The sequence below is a fragment of the Urocitellus parryii genome, chromosome 2 (assembly GCF_045843805.1).
Source record: "Urocitellus parryii isolate mUroPar1 chromosome 2, mUroPar1.hap1, whole genome shotgun sequence".
In the NCBI taxonomy this organism is placed as follows: Eukaryota; Metazoa; Chordata; class Mammalia; order Rodentia; family Sciuridae; genus Urocitellus; species Urocitellus parryii.
Window position 1 is genome coordinate 41,053,915 of NC_135532.1, and position 20,914 is coordinate 41,074,828.

General features: G+C 35.9%; 1 protein-coding gene across 1 annotated transcript in view; it reads left to right on the forward strand.

Moving 5' to 3' along the window:
- The window catches only part of LOC144253352 (von Willebrand factor A domain-containing protein 8-like), a 158,821-nt gene extending 140,530 nt beyond the window's left edge, over nt 1–18,291 (forward strand). The window contains 4 exon segments of the mRNA XM_077795467.1: nt 7,230–7,338; nt 15,322–15,447; nt 17,546–17,704; nt 17,947–18,291. Coding sequence (XP_077651593.1) covers nt 7,230–7,338; nt 15,322–15,447; nt 17,546–17,704; nt 17,947–18,291 — 739 coding nt within the window.
- The last annotated feature ends 2,623 nt before the right edge of the window (nt 18,292–20,914 follow it).

A 20,914-nucleotide genomic window follows, 5' to 3' on the forward strand; every position in this document is an offset into this window, starting at 1 on the left:
GAGCTTGAATGCAGCCGATCCGGGCTCGGTGTGTGTTCTGAGAGGCCCAAACTGTTCGTCCCAGATCCACATCAGCTCAGCATTGCCTAGTGATCCTGAGCAAACACCATTTAGACAGTTTACCACTCCCTATGCCTGCGCAGCTGAAGAGGTCAGAGACTTGATCTCTCCGCGCCCGCTGCCATGTTGGATCTCCCCAGATGCACCTAAAAAGCTTCTTCACTTCCTTTCCCAAGAAGAGAAGACATTCATGAAACCACGGAAATCCAGGTGAATATATTATTGCTTAAATCTGGGTCACAAAAATTATTAGCCAAGGCGGGAGCGAGGGTCTCCGCCGTTTCCCCTCGCCGCCGCCACAGCCCTCAGCCGCAGCTGCCCAGCACTGGGGGAGTAGTTAATTAAGTCTTTATTAACCAACTGCCTGAGGAGAATGATGACAGTTACCTAAGAGCAAGGATTTTGAGAAACAAGGCAATGGAATGTGAATAGGAAGAGAGAGGTGAAAGAAAAGGGAAGGGAGGACTGAGAACACAGACTAGATGGTGTCATGCTGTCTCTGGGAAATGTAGTTGCCTAGAGTTGTACCAGTTGCAGGTGTGCAGGGTCCTTCTTGAACTGGGAGCTTGGTTTGAGCCAAGAATTGGAGAGAAGTCTGTCCTCAAGTGAGATGATGCCCCTGGGTTCATGTGTAGGGGCCTCCTTTCTTATATCCATTGTATTTCAGAACAAAGAAAACGTGCCACTTGATATTGCATTCTTTCCAGAAGTAATGCTTCCATTGATAACAACATTATCTGAAATTGTCAAATACAAATCAGTAACCACCTCCTTAAGACAAGCAAATCAGCAAGTTTGTGATTTTAGGGAAACTGTATTTTCACTAACCTTTTGGGCCATACAAGGAGACTGACATCCCTATAAACTATGAAAATTGTGAGGTTTACAGACTTTTAAACTAAGGTTAAAAATAGAAATATCAACTTTCTTTCACTCTCTAGGAAAGGCCTAACCTTGAGAAATTTCTTTTTTTAAATCATTAGCAGGAATATTTTAGCTCTCCTCTCTCCTGACAAGCTTTAAGATCATTATTCTGAATGTTACCATATCCCCAGCGCATATTGTAGAGCAACGTGATAAATAAATAAAAAGACAATTTTAGAAAAATTTATTAAGGCAATTTTCCTTATATAAGGAAAGTAAATTAACTCAGGAATACACCTACTATAAATCTGTAAGAATGTATCATTAAAATCTGGACTGTTTATCTACATGCTTCTATGGGTATTTAACAATAGAAGTATTTAAAATTAATCTTTGTATTTTTGTAAATTAAGATAAAAGATGAATCAAGAGTTTCCAACTTGAGTAGGGTAAAGTCGGAGAGGAGAAAGCAGATTATGTGGCAATTGCTTCTCTGACACCTGTAGTTTCTAGAACCATTAAGTACATTTTTATTAAAATTAATTTTAAAATTCTATATAAAATAAAAGTTTAAAGTATATTATAATTAAATATAAATTAATTTTATTACATTTAATTTAAATTTATTTTAAAAATTAAATTGTTAGTTTTATTACATTTAATTTAAATTTATTATTTAATTAGTTTTGTTTATTAATTTAATAAATTAATTTATATTAAATTATAATATAATTTATATCTAAAAATTTATTAAATTTTATTTAAATTAATTTAATAAAATAAATAAATTTAATTTAAATAAAATTTAACATAAATCAGATTATTTAATATTAATTACATAATTTTATATAAATTTTCATACAATTAAATTAATTTTAATGAAAGTGTTCTTCGTGGTTTTGGAAGCTGCAGGTGTCAGAAAGGTATTTGCTGTATGGTCTGCTTTTTTCTCTCTCCAACTTCACCTAGCTTGGGCTGGAAACCTTTGATTTGTCTTTTATCTTAATTTACAAAAATTAAAAAGGGAAGACAAAATACCTAGTGTGTGTGTATGTGTGTGTGTGTGTGTGTGTGTATATATATATATATATATGTCAGCTTTTCTTTATTTCTTTTTTTAAAATTTTCTCTCAGTTTCAACTTTTTCTTTATTGGATTTTCAAGCTCTTTTAGGATAGGGACATGTGGTTTATCTTTTAAACCTCCAGCAATTTACTAAAAATAAAAGAAAGTACTAGTTGTGACTGTTTTACATAGTATGGGAAAAGGACCCAAAGCAAAAGTGCATCATCTTTAGAAGAATTTTTGTAAAAAGGGGGAGAAGAAGTTTATTCGGGGGCGTTGCCAGTCCCCTACAACTCTGCGGATATGGTTCTCTATGATTTCATCAGTCATATAGGTTGATGTGACCACCACCACAGCCAGGAGACACATTTGCATCCTAAGGACTACTGAAATCACTTCCATGATACCAGCACTAGCTGTTTAGAACTTACAATAGAGTATTTCTTTAGTTTTTTTGCCACAAGACACACTTGCATCTCAATACCAGTGAAAGCACTTCCACGGCACCAGCACCATCTGTTTAGAACTTAAAAATCAGAGTATTTCTTAAATTTTTTTTATCAGCCCATTTAAAAAATTCCTGACTTTATGCTTCATTGTATGAGAATGTTCATATTTACAGTTTGAAGTAGTATATCAAAGAGCTATTTCTTGCATGTTTTGTAAATTAGGTATGCCTTTGAAATGGAAAATTTGTATGGCCAGAAAAGTTGGAAACAAGGCTAGTCCAAATATGTAAAGAAGGCTTGCTCCAACTAGAGAGAAATTTTATCAAAAAATTGGAATTTCCAAAGTAGAATTATAAACAAATTGGAATTTCCAAAATCACATGGTGAAAGTTAATGTGTATTGGCTAAATATTCCTAATCCCATCCTTCAGTTTTCCTTCAGTGAAAGTTTTATCCTCTTCATCAAATATTATCTTTATAAAAAGTTATTATTTTAATATAATTTTTGTGATGCATTTCTTTACAGGCAAAAACAATAATTTATTCTTAATGGGTCAAAGAAAAAAATACAGGGTAAAGGAACTTGAATACTCAGCATGTAATAAAGGGGGAAAATAAAACACCATATTCAGAATGCACAAGAACTCTGGGACAGGATTAAAAGAGCATACCTGAGTGTCATTGGGATAGAAAAGAACGTGGAAATACAGGTTGACTGCATTAAGAACATTTTCAATGAGACAGTAAAAGAAAAATGTTCCTTTATCAGAAATGAGGGAGCATCCACATAGAGGGGGCATATAGGGCCCCAAATAGACAAGGTCAAAATAGAACCTTAGACACACGATAATCAAAATACCTAACATAGAAAAGAAGGAAAAAGCACTAAAAGCTGCAAGAGAAAACCATCAGGTCTCATTTAGGAGCCAGCCAGTAAGGCTCACTTCGGGCTTCTGAACTCAGATTCTACAGAAGAGGCCTGGAGTGAGATATTCAAAGAAAGCTCTTAAAGAAAAATTTTGTCAATCAAGATTTCTAAATCTAGCAAAGCTCTTTCAAAATCGATGCCGAAAGAAAAGCTTTACATGACAGGGATAAGCTAAAAGAATTTATGATCACCAAAGAAGCACTACAAAGACTACTCAAAGATAAACTGCACAAAGACATACCCAAAAATAACCCCCAAAGCTCCTAAATAGATGATGACCATGAGAAGAGCAACCAACTAAATGAAAATTAAGACATAATTAAATGTAGTAAACAAGCCAAAATATCAGAAATCTACAAACACATATCCATAATAACCCTGAATGCATATGGTCTCAACTCCCCAGTTAAAAGACACAGATTAATGGATTGGATCAAAAAAACAAGATCTAATTAAATGCTGTTTGCAACATCCCCTATCATCAGCAGACAGGTCATCCAAATATAAAGTTAATAAGGATTTTTCTGACTTTAATACTATAAATCAAATGTACTTAATAGACATCTACAGAATATTTCACCCCCATACAGCCGAATTTACCTTCTTCTCAGAAGCTCATGGAATCTTTTCCATTATTGACCATACTCTACGTCACAATATAACTCACAAATATTATATATTTCTAGGTCATGATATAAGTCATATATATATATATATATATATATATATATATATTCGTGACTTATATCATATATATATATATATATATATATATATATATATATGAGCATCTTATCAGATCATAATGGAATAAAACTAGAAAACAACAGCAAAAAAAGGAACTACATAAGCACATGGTGATAGAACACCACTATTTAAATAAAATATGATCATAGAATATATGAGAAAAGAAATCCAGAAATTTTTAGGAAACAAATAAGAAAAGAGATATAAGACATCAAAATCTCTTGGACAGTAGGAAAGCAGTTCTAAGAGAAAAAAATGAATACCTACATTAAAAAAATAGAGATATCCCAAATAAACTTATGTTCTACTTCAAGGCCTTAGAAAAGGAAGAGCCAATTAATTCCAAAATGATCAGAAGACAGGAAATAATATCAGAGTCCAAATTAATGAATAGAGAATAAAAATATACAGGATCAATGCAATAAAGAGTTCTATGGAAAGCTTAATAAGATTGATGAACCCTTAGCAAAATCAACCAAAAGAAAGAGAAGACCCACATAAACAAAATTAGAGATTTAAAGGGAGATATCATCACAGACACTTCTAAAACACACACAATCATTAGAAATTATTTTGAAATTTTATACTCCAATAAACTGGAAAATCCATAAGATATCAACAAATTTCTGGACAAATATGACCTGCCCAAGTTGAACCAGAAAGACATAGAAAACTTAAACAGACAAATATCAAGTAGTGAAATTGCAACAGCACAAAACCTTCCAACAGAGGAAAGCCCAGGACCGGATGTATTCTCAGCCATGTTCTACCAGACCTTGAAAGAAGAACGAATACCAGTCATTCTCAATTTATTTCATTCCCAAATATATTCTATGAACACTGTATAATCCTCATACCAAAACCAGACACAGACACATTAAGGAAAGAAAACTACAGACCAATATCACTGATGAACATAGATACAAAAATCCTTGATATTAGCAAGCCACATTAGAAATCACATCACAATAGACCAGGATCAAGTGTATTATCCCAGACATGCAAGGTTGATTCAACATATGCAAATCAATAAAATGTAATTTGCCACTCAAGCAAAATTAAGAACAAGAATCATATAATCATCTCAATAGACGTAGAAAAGGCCTTGGATAAAGTTCAACACCCCTTCGTGTTAAAAACATGAATGGAGAAACTAGGAAAAGAAAGAATTTACCTCAACATTACAAAAGCTGTAGATGACAAACCCAAAGCCTGTACTGAATGGAGAAAAACTGAAAGCATTTTCTATAAAAGCAGGAACAAGACAAGGATGTTCAACCTCACCACTTTTATTCAATATAGTTCTTAAAATCCTAACCAGAGCAATCAGGCAAGAGAAGGAAAATAAAGATTTACAAATAAGAAATGAAGAAGTCAAACTTTCTGTTTGCTGATGACATGAGTCTATACTTAGAAGGCCCCAAACACTGCACCAGAAGACTAGAGCTGATAAATTAATTCAACAAAGTAGCATGACACAAATCCATAAATCAATAGCTTTTCTGTATTTCCACAGTGACTCTTCTGAGAATGAAATCAAGAAAATCATCCCATTCACAATATCCTAAAAAGATTCCTGGGAATTAATCTAACCAAGGAGGTGAAGGACAGCTATAATAAAAATTATAGAACACTGAAGATAGAAATATAAAAAGACCTTAGAAAATGGAAGACCTCCCATGATCTTGGATAGGCAGAATTAATATTGTTAAACGACCCAAAAGCAATATACATATTCATTGCCTTACCCATCAAAATACCAATGACATTCTTAACAGAACTAAAAAAAATGTCCTAAAATTCATTTGTGAGAATAAGAGACATAGAATAGATGGAGCAATTCTGAGGAAGAAATGTGATACGTGAGACATGACAATACCTGATCTCAAATTATACTATAGACCTACAGTAAAAACAAACAGTCTAGTACTGACATGAAAGTAGAAATGAAGACCAGTGGAATAAAACTCACATACATACAGCCATCTGACACTTGACAAAGGTGCCAAAAAATATATGCTGGAGAAAAGACAGCCTTTTAAACAATGATGCTGGAAAAACTGCATATCCATATGTAGAAGAATGAAACAAGATCCCTATCTCTCACCCTGCCCAAAAGTCAAATCAAAAGGGATCAATAACTTAGGAATTAGACTATAAATTTTGTAACTGCTAGAAGAATACCTAAGGTCAACATTCCATTATATTGGCGCAGGCACTCTCAAAACTCAAGAAATAAAACCAAGAATTAATAAGTTGGATGCCATCAAATTAAAAAGTTCTGCACAGCAAAGAAAATGATTAAGACCATAAGGAGAGAGTCCACAAAATGGAAGAAAATCTTTGCCAGATGCTTCTCTGACAGGGTATTAATATCCAGAATATATAAGGAACTCCAAAAACTTGACACCAAAAAAAAAATCAGTAAATGGACAAAAGAACTAAATAAATCTTTCTCAAAAGAAGAAACACAAATGATCAACAAATAAATAATAAATATTCAACATCTCTAGCAATCAGGTAAATACCTATCAAAACCACACTAAGGTTTCATGTCACTGTGGTGAATGACAATGATCAACTACGAATAGTAACAATAAACGCTGGCAAAGATGTGGGACAAAAGGTTTGTTCATACATTGTTGGTGGGACTGCAAATTAGTGCAATAGTTCAGTAAAGTAGTATGAAGATTCCACAAAAATGTAGGAATAGAACCATCTTAGGTTCTGCAAGTTTTGGAGTGTGTGTGTGTGTGTGTGTGTGTGTGTGTGTATGTGTGTGTGTTCTCACTGTGTGGGTAGATTTGAAAAATGTATACTGTTTCTATTGATTGTAGTGGTAATAGTTATACACTAGAAATCAGCAAATATGTACTACAAATTGGGGCCTTTTTGTGTTTGGGAAGGAGTGGTGGGTCCTGGCCATCATTTTTTTACTCATTCACCAACATACCACTGGACATTGAATCTGAGGCATTGCTGGAGATCTTATTTCTTTCCTTTTCTCCTTGAAGTCTGAGTTTCCAAGGAATTTCATACAATTTTAGCAATAGGTGAGTAAAAGAACACATGAACATGCTGTAAGCTCTTGTCTTCTTTTTCCCCTCTGGTTTCAGGCTAAAGGAGATCCAAATGAGTGAATATGATGCTGCAGCCTATGAAAGATTTTCAGGTGCTGTTCGGCGACAGGTGCAGTTCCTCCGAATCATCTTGGATAATTTACAGGTAATCTTCCATTTGTGGATCAAGAAATAACTTGGGCCCAAATCTGGACACTTCCCCAAACTGTCATAGATGGTTAGCTGAACCCTAATCAGCCAATCAGAAAAAAATTAATCAGTGCCAAAGTGTCTATATTAAACTATGGTCTCACCACCATGCCTTAGCTGAGCAAAACACACCTAGTTAAGTGTTCCAAAGGAAAATATATTACCTTACCTTTCTTCCTATCCAAGAAGCAGTAAAATTACCAGTAACCCTAGCAGACACTAAACTTTCTCATTCCCCTCATGGAAGATCTTAGGGCATCTCACCTTTACTGGAAATTCACAAATATAAGTCATTTTACTCTGAAGAAACACAGGAGCATTCTGGATTTTCCAGGTGACTATTCACTATCCCCTGCACCCCCTCTTACTGCTTTGTACTTGCCCCTGTACTGCCTGGATCTTTTCAGTTTCACAAAACTCTGAGCCAGTTGATACTGCTATTGCTCCTAAAAATATTAAAATGTCAATATTTCCTAAGCAGAGATGTTATTTCTGGTCAGTTTGCACAAGTAATTAAGGAAGGGTTGAATTCATACAAGTTTTCTTTTGCTTAATGCATCACTGAGCACTCACAAGTGTTTGAAGAGTGAAACCAGCTGGTGAAGCAGTACTCTAGAAAGAAGAGACCTCTGAGTAGGGGACAGACTCGAGTACCAGGCTGCTTGGAAAATGGCAAATAGTATCTACAGTGACTAGTGTTCAGAGTTTTGGGATGTGCTTGGGGGTAGAAACTAGTGGAAGAGAAAGCTTAGGGAACAGGAATCCTAAAAGGTTGTGAGCACCATGCAGAGGCTGATATGTCTGTAACCAGGGAAGAGCCATGAAGATGCATGAGCAAAGGAGTGGCATGGTCTGTCTTCATCAGGAAATGGCATGGTCAAGAAGGGAGAAGGTTGCAGAGAAGGAGGTGAAAGCCAGAAATCAAATCATAAAATCATTTCAGTTGTTTAGGAGAGAAGTGATAGGAACTCAAAACAGGGGCAAATGAAGTGAAAATGGAAAAGTTGTGACAAATTCAAAAATCATGTTAGTGGCTGGAAAAGAAGACAGTGACTAACTGTGGCGGAGGGGAGTGGTGAATGGAGCAGAGAACTTTCCAACCATGGAGGACAGACCTAGAGAACACAGGAAGAGGGAAGCCTTGATTAAAGAAAGCACATGTTTGCTTTGGATGTTAGTATATTTTCTCACTACTAGCCCACCTATGCTGAAGTGTCAAACATGATATTTGAAGTTTTTAATATGTGAACCATAATGGGGTGGAGGAAAGTGGAGGAACTTTTGATGCGGCAAAGGGGAGGGCAGGGAGGGGCTAAGGGGATAGGAAAGATGGTAGAATGAGATGGACAACATTACCCTAGGTACATGTATGATCACACAAATGATGCATCTCTACATCATGTACAACCAGAGAATTGAATTGCATTCTGCTGTCATTTATAACTAAGTAGAACAAATCAAAACAAGAAAAAAATCATTCTTGCTAAAAATATATGTGAAGAACTATGAATTTAATAATAAACAGTGCCTAAATTCCCATGTTATTTTAAAATTTAAAATTTAAATTAAATAAATAAGATTTTAAAATTTAGATAAAAATCAAGAATACTTTCAGTTAATTCTGTTGGTTTTGGTTAATTAAGTTGGTATAATGAGGACTAGAAGTAAAAAGTGTGATACTTCATGTTACATATGGAAAAAGTGAATTTTTTTATTCTTTAAAATGATTACAGAAATATAAATTTAATCTGACTTTTTAAGCACAATCATGTCAGCAGTTTTTCTTGCTGAAACTTCTTGCAAATTGCAACATGTTATATAAAATTACTCTGATTGCTGTGTGACGAGGGGTCTGCAAGAGGACAAAGGTGGGAGTAGGGAGGCCAGAGGGAGGCTTATGGTGGTACAAATGGGATTTAATGCTGCACGTGAGGGATAGACATGCAAATTGCAGAGAGGGTCAGATACTGCCAGAAATTGAAAGGATTTACCAGTGGATTGCGTGGGTGAAACAGGAGTCATGATGTCTCCAAGATATATGGCCTGAAGAGCTGAAATAGTGGGTTGCCCTTTGCCTTTTGCTGAGGTGGATTCTGGGGTTTCAAACTTGTTAAGTTTAAGATGCCTATTATAGATGCATACCCATAGGTATGGTTCTCAGATCTTTTGAGGTACAACATATTTAGTTCTTGAAGAAAAAGCACTGAAGTTGTTTTTCTTCATAAAACCAGAATGTAAAATGACAGTAATCTGTCATCCAAAGTAATGGTTTAGAACCACATTTGTGTCCAAGGGTACAAATTCTTATAATTAGAATCACCTTTGTTAATACGTGAATCTCCATTTTCCCTCACAATGAGGTGTTACTTTAAGAAAAAAAAAGGAATTTCTTGGAATAAGAAGATAAATATCTTCTCTCTTCTTTGCAATGTTCTTTCATTATTTAGATATTTTTAACTGTTATGTCAAAATATGTAAAACCAGAAAGTAAAATTTATTTCTACCAATTAATAATTTGTTATTTTATGGACACTATACAAAAAGTTCCTTAATATAGCAAATATTTGTGTCCAAATGGTTGGCTAAACATGGGGAATAGTTAAAATAATGGGAGCTAATATTAATGAGAGAATCACTCTTCCTAGCTATCCTCAAACATTCATTTACAGTTACGTATTTACCCAACAATAGTTATAGATGATCTTCTCCATACTTTGTTCTATATAGAATGCTTACATTTTCTACCAATCTATTCTGAAAAAAATAATAGAAAACTGTCATAATTGTAGAGTTTATAGATGAAGGAAGTCTTGCTTAACCAGAACCCAAATAAGTGAAAACTTCAGATTAATCAGAATGTTTTCAGTGCTGAAATCACAGGCAGTATCACAAACCACAAAAATAACTGGTTTTGGTCAATTTTATTCATTTAATGTCCTCCATGCTACAAATGTGTGTGTATACTTTCTAGCTAACCAAGAGTTACCAGAAAATAAATTAACCAGAATACATCATTCTCTGAGTTTTTCAGTTAGTCAGAGTGTTCTGTATGTGAAAGTAATAAAACTATATTTCTTTTTTAGAAGAACCATAAGTTAGATGTTTCATATAATGTAATATAGTCACACAATCTACTTTAATAATGAGTTCTTGTTAGTGTAAATTTAAAATATAATACAAGGGGCTGGGGATGTGGCTCAAGTGGTAAGTGCTCGCCTAGCATGTGTGAGGCACTGGGTTCAATTCTCAGCACCACATAAAAACAAAATAAAGATATTGTGTCCACCTAGAACTAAAAAATAAATATTTTTTTTAAAATAAATAAATAAAATTAATACAAAACAAATGGACACTTTTACAAAGAAACTTTGCTTTATTCACTAGGACTATATAATAAAAAATGTATGACTCCTGTTGTAAGTAAAAGTATATATTTAAATTCAGTGTGATCTAAAAAGAACAAACTAAAAATACTAAAAACTAAATAGAGTGTGTATTTAGTATTTCTAGAAGTATTTCAGTGAATACAATAAAATACAGAAGACTTTGCAAACACATTGAAAATAATAAATATTTCTTTTTAAAAAATGATTATTTTTTTTTCAGTGTTAAGGATCCAACCCAGTGCCTCACACATGTTAGGCAAGTGTTCTGCCACTGAGCCACAGCCCCCAGCTCTGAAAATAATAAATATTTCTATTCAGACTTCAACAACTTTTTAAAGAACTCCCCCTCCAGTCCATGGTCCCCAAAGGCATCCATTCTGACAGGCTTTTTCCTGTTTTGAGTTTCCAAGTATTGGTTGATGGGCTAGAGGATAAAAAAATAAAATTTCCCCTAATTTATCTGCAAATTATAAACCTGAGAACTATATAACAGTGCTACTGTTAGAAAAATATTTTTGTGCCCAGTATCTCTGGATCAAAAGACTGAAACATGCTTTCACTTCTCAAAAATAAAAGCTACTGATTCTTGATCCTGAAAGTGTCAGTAACAAGCATGACCCAAAGTAATTCATTTGCTGCAAATAAATATTAAAATAAAGGGAGTTTACTGCATACCAACCAGGATGGCTGAAAAAAATTAAAACTATTAATATCAATGTTGGTGAGAATATGCAAATGCAACCCTCATACACTGCTCATGCTAATGTTAATTAGACAAACCACCTTAGAAAACTGAGTAGCAATATCTACTAAAGGTGAATATATCTAGTCTTGTGACTCAGAGCTTTCCCACAACCAGAAATGCACATGTATCTTCTCTAGAAAACACATTCAAGAACATTTATGGTTGCATTATTCAAAATAGTCCCAAAATGAATACAGCAGAATTATAGATGGAATTATAAATATAATAAATTGTGCAAGTCATATAATGTAATAACGTTAAACCTATGAGAGAGAATACAGTACCACAAGATACAACAATATCCCAATATCCATGAGATATTATTGAGCAAAGAAGCCAGAGACAAGAGTGTATGTTCTTTGACTCCATTTTTATTAAGTTCAAAATCAAACCTATTCAGTGCTACTAGAGATCAGAATAAGTGTTACCTTTGCAAAGAGTAAAATCCAGGACAGGGCCCTGAGAGACTTCAGAGGTATAGGTAGTTAAATGGTATTTTCACAGCACAACAGTTCATTAAGATCTGCACTTACGATTTCTGTACTTTATTATTAGCATATCATACAGGAATTTGACCAAAGAAGAAGGGAAAGAGGAAGAGGAAGGTGCAGGGAGGGAAGGAAGGAGGAAGGGCAAGAAAAAGTAGCATATTACTGGAAAAAGCATATCCCTCCCTTTCACTCGTGCTGCAAAAATATAATATTCTAAGAGTAAAATATTTTCAATACAGTAACCCCTTTACCAAGGAAAGTAATAGGAACATATGTCCTAAATAGGAGCCCCTTCTGTCATTTTTATAAAGTATTATTAACATGAATACTAAAAGAAGAATTCCACGGTGCTGTTGAACTATTACATAAACTCCACTGGGTGATGGCTCTGTTTCTCCTCATCACTCTGCCATTTCCCCTCAGCATCCCAGCTCCATGTCACCTATAATTCCCTTCTTGTGCTGTGAATCTATTACTGCAATTTCTGCACCCTATAATGCTGGTTAGGAATTGAAATCACTAAGTCAAGACTTCACAAAGCTCACACAGGAGTTAATATTTGTTCATTTTGTGGTCTAGAAGACCTGCCTCATAATAAATTAACCTTGAATACCAAGGACTAGAGCTGACCAGTAGGATTTCTTTCTCACAAATGTACTAAAGAAAATCGAATAAAAACTTCTTGTGGTAAATGATAAATTCCCTAGGATGAGTTAGTCACATACAAGAATGTCTAAAATAACAAACTACTTCAGATCACTATATTACAGTGGGATCTTTATAAATAGATTTGCTAGTTCATTTTTTTAGGACTGAATAGTATTCTATTGTCTGGATGTACCAACAATTTAATTTATCCATTACCTATTGAAAAACATTTTAGTTGCTTCCAAATTTTGGCAGTTATACATAAAATTGCCATAAATATCACGGCAGAGTTTTATGTAGACAGAAGTTTTCAACTCATTTGTGTAAATAGTAAGGCATGCAATTGGTGGATGGTGCGGTAAGAATATGTTTAGTTTCAGAAGAAGCGGCCAAGCTGTCTTCCCATGTGCAAACACCATTTTTCATTCCCATGCACAGTGAGAGACTCTGCATCCTTAACAACATTTGTTGTTCTCAGAGTTTGGGGTTCTGATCATTCTAATACGTTTGGAGTGATATCTCATAGTTGTTTTATTTTGATGTTCCATATGTTACATATATTAACGTATGTTTAAGATATTTTCATATGATTATTTACCATCAATCTGTTTTTGTTTTAGCAGGTACTGGGGATTAGACCCAGGGGAGATGAACCTAAGCCATATTGCCAGCCCTTTTTAAATATTTTTCTCACTAAGTTGCTTAGAGCCTTGCAAAGTTGTTGAGGCTGGCTTTGAACTCATGATCCTCCTATTTCAGCCTCCCAAGCCACTGGGATTATAGGCATGTGCTCACCACGGCCGGCCAATGTGACTATTTTAATGAAGTGCCTTCTCAAGTCTTTTGCCCATTTTTAAAACTTTTTCTTTACTGTTGAGTTTTAACAGTTTTTTAGATACTAACCCTTTATTAAAATTACCATATTTAATGTAGATGTATTAATGTAAATAAATGGAAACCCCTAGGTCACCAGCATAAGATTTTAATTTTGGTGGGCAGGTCCTGGAACCCCACTGTACCAGGTATATCTTAGAAATGTATCTTTCCCAGTTGTATATTCTTCATAAGAACCCCATGATCTCACATGGAAATGGGGCATATTGGAGCAAAGCTGCTGTCATATAAAACTTGATACAGAGTTACAGGTGGTAGAAGGAGCAAGTAAGCACAGACTTCCAGAATACTTTCCACTATTTCAATAATCAGACAAGACAATCTTGATTGCATAGTGCCATCCTCCCCATACCAAAAATTAGGACTTAACTCCTGTCTCCTCTTTTTTGTCATTCCTGGAATCAGGAGTGGGTAATCCCTCAGACTGCCAGGATGATTTATGCTTGGAAACAACACCATGGATGACCATTTAGGTACCTTTCAATGTGACATTCTAATACTCTTGGAGGTACCAAGCTGCAGAGCTCAGTCTTCCAATGCCTCTCATAGATGAAGACAGACTCTCACAGGATTATCAAATGGAAAAATAAGCAGTTAAGAAAGTAAAAGAAAACATGGTCACAGTGGTCAGCCACCATCGAAATGGCATGGAAGTTAATTTTTGAGCTAGGTTTAAGAGCAATACAGAATTAGTATCAGAATAAAATTATATAACATGTTTGGTAACACATGTGCCATTGTTATCATCAAACATTGGTTTTCTAAGTTTCATAAATATTTTGACAAAGCAATGCCCTGATCACGCCCTTCCCAATCCTCCTAGCTGCTACATGCTTTTATTAACCAGTGATGATTTCACTATTGTAAAGGCTACCCAGTAAGTAATTTTTGTGATTTTTAAATGCAGATTGTAATTATTATAAAATAAATTTAAACCCATCATTTTACCATGGAGGAATTATTAAATGCTGAAATTCTAACTATAAGTCCACTCTCCTCTCATATTTTGGTGTTTCTAGAAATGAAATACACCTATAATCTTGTTTACATGCATTAAAACATTTCAACTATTCTTCCCCCTTCTTAAGGTAAATATACTCATGGGCTACAATAAACACATGCCTTTATTGGGATATTAAAGTTCTTTATCATTTAACTATCACCTGATCTAGTTGTGTTTTGGCAAAATGTTATGTGAAAATACCTTAAAAAAATAATTCAGAAAATTTCAGAATATAGAAAATCAGAAATGTGTGGGGTACAAAATGTTCACATACTGTTGTTTCTAGCTGTTTCCATGTACACAATAAGACACGGAGAACTTGAGTAGCAAATTTCTTTCCAAAAGGAAGACTTCTGAAGATCACATTCTCTCTGGGCTTTCTGACAATGTCAACAAGTTCAAGCTGATTATTTTGGTACCTAATAAATTTTCTAGAAGAACAGAGACAGAAAACCCATAGGAAATGCATCATCATTACCTTTCCAGATATAGAACTTTCTTCAGGGGGTCATTTTCATATTGTCTTCCTGTCCATATGCCCTTCAAGTGTTCCATATGTTAAAACAATTAAAACTAACAAAATACACATAAATTGCTTTTCTTTGTCAGCAGAGCAGAAACCAGTTCATTTCTGCAGTTGTGTTTATGCAGAAACATCATGTATTGAAAAGTTCCCTGGTGTGTTTCCTGTTATTCATGCAGAAAGTGTGTCAAAGATCCTGCAGAACTCGTTAAAAATAAAGACTTATGTATATGTGTTTGTGTGTCCTAGGCTAAAGGTAAAGAAAGGCAGTGGCTAAAACACCAAGCTACTGGAGAACTAGATGATGCCAAGATCATTGATGGGCTGACTGGAGAAAAAAACATCTACAAACGTCGGGGTGAGCTGGAGCCACAAGTAAGTAGTGGAGGACTGGTAGCATCAGACTTGCTTAGTTTGGCCTTGTTTCTAGAAACTCACTTTCTTGAGTTGTGTGTCAAAACATCATAAACTCTGAATGTGGCAACCAAGGAAATCATTATAGAAGAAGAAGGAGAAGGAGAAGAAGAAAACAATGAAGAAAAAAATAAATATTATACTATTTATTGTACCTGTTAAGTTCTCAGCAAGAAACACAAGGCACACTCATACTGGGTAATTTAAGTAGCAGTGAATACAGAAGAATTTAGAGAGTATTTACAAAGATAAGAGTAGATTTATGAAAGCCAAAAGATTCACTGTGGTAACCCAGGCTGACATCAGCAGGGATCTGACTCTGCCCTGAAATCTAACACACAGAGCAGGAGAACAGTTCTGGAATCTGGAGAAGGTAGTTCATGGAGCTGTGGCCTTTGGTAAAGGTAGAGCCGACCCCTGGGCAACAGCAGAGAAAAAGCTGAGGTAACAACCCCCCAGCCTCTCACTTTGATCTGACAGTGCCTCCCATTGGCAGAAACCTCTGGAAGCCAGTAGCCAAGAGAGCTGCCCATGTGGCCCATCCCACTCCTGGGACACAGAGCAGGTGCCCTGGAAGGGAAACTGAGGGCACCCTGTTGTCTCTGATTCCTAGAGTATTCCTCAAGTGAGAGCAATAGAGCCATCTTGGTGGTTTTCTACTATTCTGTACCTTTAAAGATCTGTGTCCATCATGGGATTTAAGAAAATTTTAGGAAATAAGGAATTCTCCTTTAACTCTCATTGTGTTAATTCAAGTTTCAGTTAGCCATAGTTTTGAAAACTTTGCCATATAATGGCAACACAGTGAAATATTAGGTCTCTTGATTTCCTATAACCCTACAAAACCAGAACTGCGAAGTTCCCACTGAGAGCTGGGGGAGCAGTGCCTGGAGAGAGCAGGGAGAATTCATCTACTTAAATGTGTTCTCAGAGAGGATCTGGTGGTAATCTGGGGAGTCCTTATTTCTGTGTCACTGGGATGAGTCAACAACTGTGTTCTTTACTGACTCATTGTGGTCAACAAATGTGGTTGGATATATATGAAATTGTGAGCAGTCATAAAAGCCTGTGTGGCACGATTATTCATTTGGACACACTCAAAAGTTTTGAAGAAATATATTGAATTGGCTCCAAACCATTATCCTCTAATACCCAGAGCATGTTTTGAAATTTCTGGCTCTGCCGTTAGTGTTTATGCATGTCAGAGAGTTTACAGTAACAAAATAACCTGGAATTTTTCTTCCTTCGTTTCTCTCTCTCTCTCTCTCTCTCTCTCTCTCTCTCTCTCTCTCTCTCTCTCTCTCTCCTCTTTCTTTCTTTCTGTAAAACTGACAAGATTTTTCAAAATTCTGCACATTGGCCAAAATTGTCCAAAATCAAACCGAGTCTCTCAAGTTTCACATTTAATTGATAGTTGCTTCTATACATCAGCTTAAAGACACTTTCATGCTTTAAACTGCCAAGAAAAGAAAAGAAAAAAAAACACTAGTTCACTAACTCCAAGGAAATTTTGAAAGCTTGCTAAGGACAAAAATCATTTAAAAAAATTTTCCTTAGATTATTTGCCAGACTCCCTCTCCCATAACCTTGTTTTAAAAATCTAGTATTTCTTGCAACCTACATGGGAAATGGTTTTCGACTGCATAACAGATACAAATAAAATTGATGTTGGCTTCCCTCCAAAATAACAGACTCCTGCTAGAATTACTGACTTCGAGGCATGGAGAGAAAATGACATGTTAGGATTTGTATCTTTCCAAATTATTTTAAGGCACCAGTCTCCAAAAGGCAACTTTACTAGACTAGATTGGGCCTTGCAAGGGCTCTATTCCAAAGGAAAATCTTTTTCATATGATCCTAACTTCCTTATGCAATTTCAATTTCTGAAATTCAATCTACAGGCATCTTTCACCAGCCTGGTCAACCTTTTACAGGGTCAAGTCTGCAGCTGATCTGCCCACCTCATGACTAGCACTCTGGTGCCTGTGTGAGCTCCTCAGGACTGCAGCCATTGATGACATTGTAGTTCACAAGCTCTTTCTGTCATTCCTTCCCTCAGCTGGGGAGCCCACAAGAGAAACCCAAGCGTCTGCGCCTGGTGGTAGATGTGTCTGGCAGCATGTATCGCTTCAATGGAGTGGATGGCCGGCTTGAGTGCTCAGTGGAGGCTGTGTGTATGGTCATGGAAGCTTTCGAGAACTATGAGGAGAAATTCAAGGTAATGGCATGATCTAAGGATGATGAGATTCATCCTTGACCACATCTGCACAGAGTGAGCCCTGAGTTATGGCATGATGATGATAGGTGCTTGGAGACTTCATTCTCAAGCAGACAGAAATCTCTATTCTCTTACCAGCTCACTTGGCTCATTTGCCAGTGCAGAGAAAGTAAGACATTTGCTTCATCTGCTCTAATAATATCATAATTTAAAGGACTGATTCCTTCTGATTACTACTGAAGAAACTCTACCATTATGTGACTCTAGCCATAAGGTTCAGAAAAAGGAACAGCTACTTAGAAGCACCAGAGTCTGTTGCCCTTGTAACACCCATACCCACACACCGTTGCCCAGTCACCAGACAGACAGCCTTCCAAGGTTTGAGCTCACCCCCAGAGCGTGCTGTTCTCAGCATCACTGTCCCTTTGCACATGGGCAATGATTCTACAGAAATGAATGTCTCCCCAGCTGACAATGAAGATGACCACCCTGGCACAAAAGCAGCCTCCCATTTAAGCTGTTTCTATTTTGCTCTTGCAGAGTTTGATGCACACCCTCCATTTCAGAGGTTTGAGAGTAGAGACTAGATTTCCCCAGTACTGCTGTGTTATCCCCTGACAGAAGCCTACTCGTCTGCTCTTAATCAACCACAGAGAGCGCCTGCTCCTCTGGCCCTTTCAGAGCAAATAACCTTGTGTTACCATGGTTATCACAAGCCATGCAATTATTATCAAAAGTTCAGTGGAGAGAAATGGTGTATGTGGGACATGTAAAGAACACAGAGTCTATTCATAGATACTCTAGACCTTATTCTGGGTCATACCTGTCCTAAGAAACAAGTAGTATTAGTTCATTCACTGTTTAGCTTGACATCCCACCAGCATCTCTGGTTGCTACCTGACTTATGGCTCTGTGTTATGCCTCATACAGCAAGAAACAGGTCATTTACTTTGGGCTTATTATTAAGCAGACTATCCATTGAATCTCCCAGGGTCCCTTATATGAATCAAGTTCTGCAAGAGAAATTCATTTTAGGATTGACTGCTGGGGAAAGGGCAGCTTTAGACAGTGAATGCTGTGGGTTACTAGACTTTCACCATGAGGAGTAGTTATGTTTCCCTTGAAGAACTAGAATCGGTATCCCCTTGTGAGCATTGAAAACCATGGAACTATTCAAGATTCTCACTTTGTCCTAGTTTGCCAGGAAGCGTGGCGCCAAAGTCAAAGACCCACTATGACAATTTTATTTTGTCTTAAGTCTTAAAAACTTGTATTTAGCTTTTTCTTTCCCTTGACCTTCCCTCACCTCAGATATAAGTTTGTCTTCATTTTTTTTAATTTATTACTTTTTCATGTTTTGTAGGTCAAAGGAAAATATTTTTAAAAATTTTTATTTAAAAGTATTTCAGATCCTTTCTAGTATATAGTAGAGTTTGATTTCCTATATCACTTGGACCACAGGTGACCAGTGGATTTCTAAAAATCCATCTTAGTAGCATAAATAGCTTTATCACACCTAATGTTTAAAAACCTATGGATTTTTAAATTTTTCCAGAGCTCCTTATAGACCTTCCCTACACATTGTCACATTGGAGACTTTTTGCTATCTTTCTACCACCCCCGACACATATCTGAGATTCTAGTGGCCACAGGACACTCAGTCTCTGCTAAGCCTCCTGTGGCCTCCTTTGTAGAGGAGAGGAAAGAGATGGGTTGGAACTACTATATTCTGTGAGAGTTTTATATAACTAAATGTTTAGGGATTTAAGTAAGGGGTACACGTAGTATAAAATGTAAAAGGAACAAAAGGAGATAGAGTGAAGAATAAATCTCTGTCCACCCCTCTCAGTTCTGAAATTCCTTGTCTAATGATGACCACTATTAGTGGGGTTTTGGTCACTTCTCAGAGATATTCAGTGGTATACATCACGTGGTTCCGTTGCATGCCCTGTGGTTTGTATGGTTATGTTGATCATATTCAAATCATTTAATCTCTCTGTACTTCAATTTTCTCATTTACAAAGAGGTATAAGAACTAGGAAGGACTAATTTACTTAGAAAACATAAAATAATGTATGAACCAATGATTACTTGAGGAGCTCCTAGTGAAAATTTTGTATTCTTCAGACCAGAATTGCATCAAATGTCTTATCTTTAGGAATTCAGATTTGTGATCTGAGATTCCCCACCCCTAGTTCCAGATGGTTCTTAATGTCTTCCCAAATTTATCCTTCAGCAGTAAAGTGTATTTGCTTTGAAACCTTCAGAAGCCTCTGTCCTGGTGTGGTGGTCTAGAGTCTTCCTGTCTCTCTTGGCACTTGCTGTTTTCTGTGTAGTGGTCTCATCCAGCTGAGTTGTAGATCATTACTATCAAACTTCAGTGGCCTTGTTTAGAGTCTCTCTCCATGTTTTACTCCCCCACATTAGCATGACACATGCCAAACCACAGTGAGCCTAGAGCCAAAATTACTGAGTAGGAAATGTAATTGGTAATTCAGTGGCAGGACACATTTCCAAAGCATTCAGAGTTTTAAAGTTTTTCATAATTGTTCTACCAACAAAATTTGATTATTCCCAGGCATAGTGTTCACAGTAGGTCATCTAAGACAAGAGCAACATTATTTGCTTATAATGAGCATAATTTTTAACATTCCTAGAACACTTAGAGACTACAGTGAAAGGTAGAATAGTAATGCTTATATGAACCATTTTATTTTAGTCAAGTTATTTCTTTTTCTTTTATCTTCATTTTTAATTGGTTCCTCATGATTTCACCCTGTCTGCTTCATCTCAGTACAGCTAAAAGCATTCCACTTATATTGGTAGAACATGTTGTTTTTTTAATATTTATTTTTTTAGTTATAGTTGGACACAATACCTTTATTTATTTGTTTTTATGTGGTGCTGAGGATTGAACCCAGGGCCTCGCACGTGCTAGGCAAGTGCTCTACTGCAGAGCCACAACCCCAGCCCCATGATGTTTGATAAAGTGGACTTTTCTGAAATACTTCATTTGGAGAAAGGACTTAACTGCTTAAAAAAATATTAAAGGTCAGAGGTGTTAGAAAACCACTATTCCAGGACAAATGCTGGATTATAGCTTCTGAGGGCTTTCTTTTTGGAAGATGTGTCATGGATCCTTAGTTCAGTTAGATGATTCACTCCTTCTTTGATAGGTGAAAACAAGGCCTACATATTCTTAAAACTAAG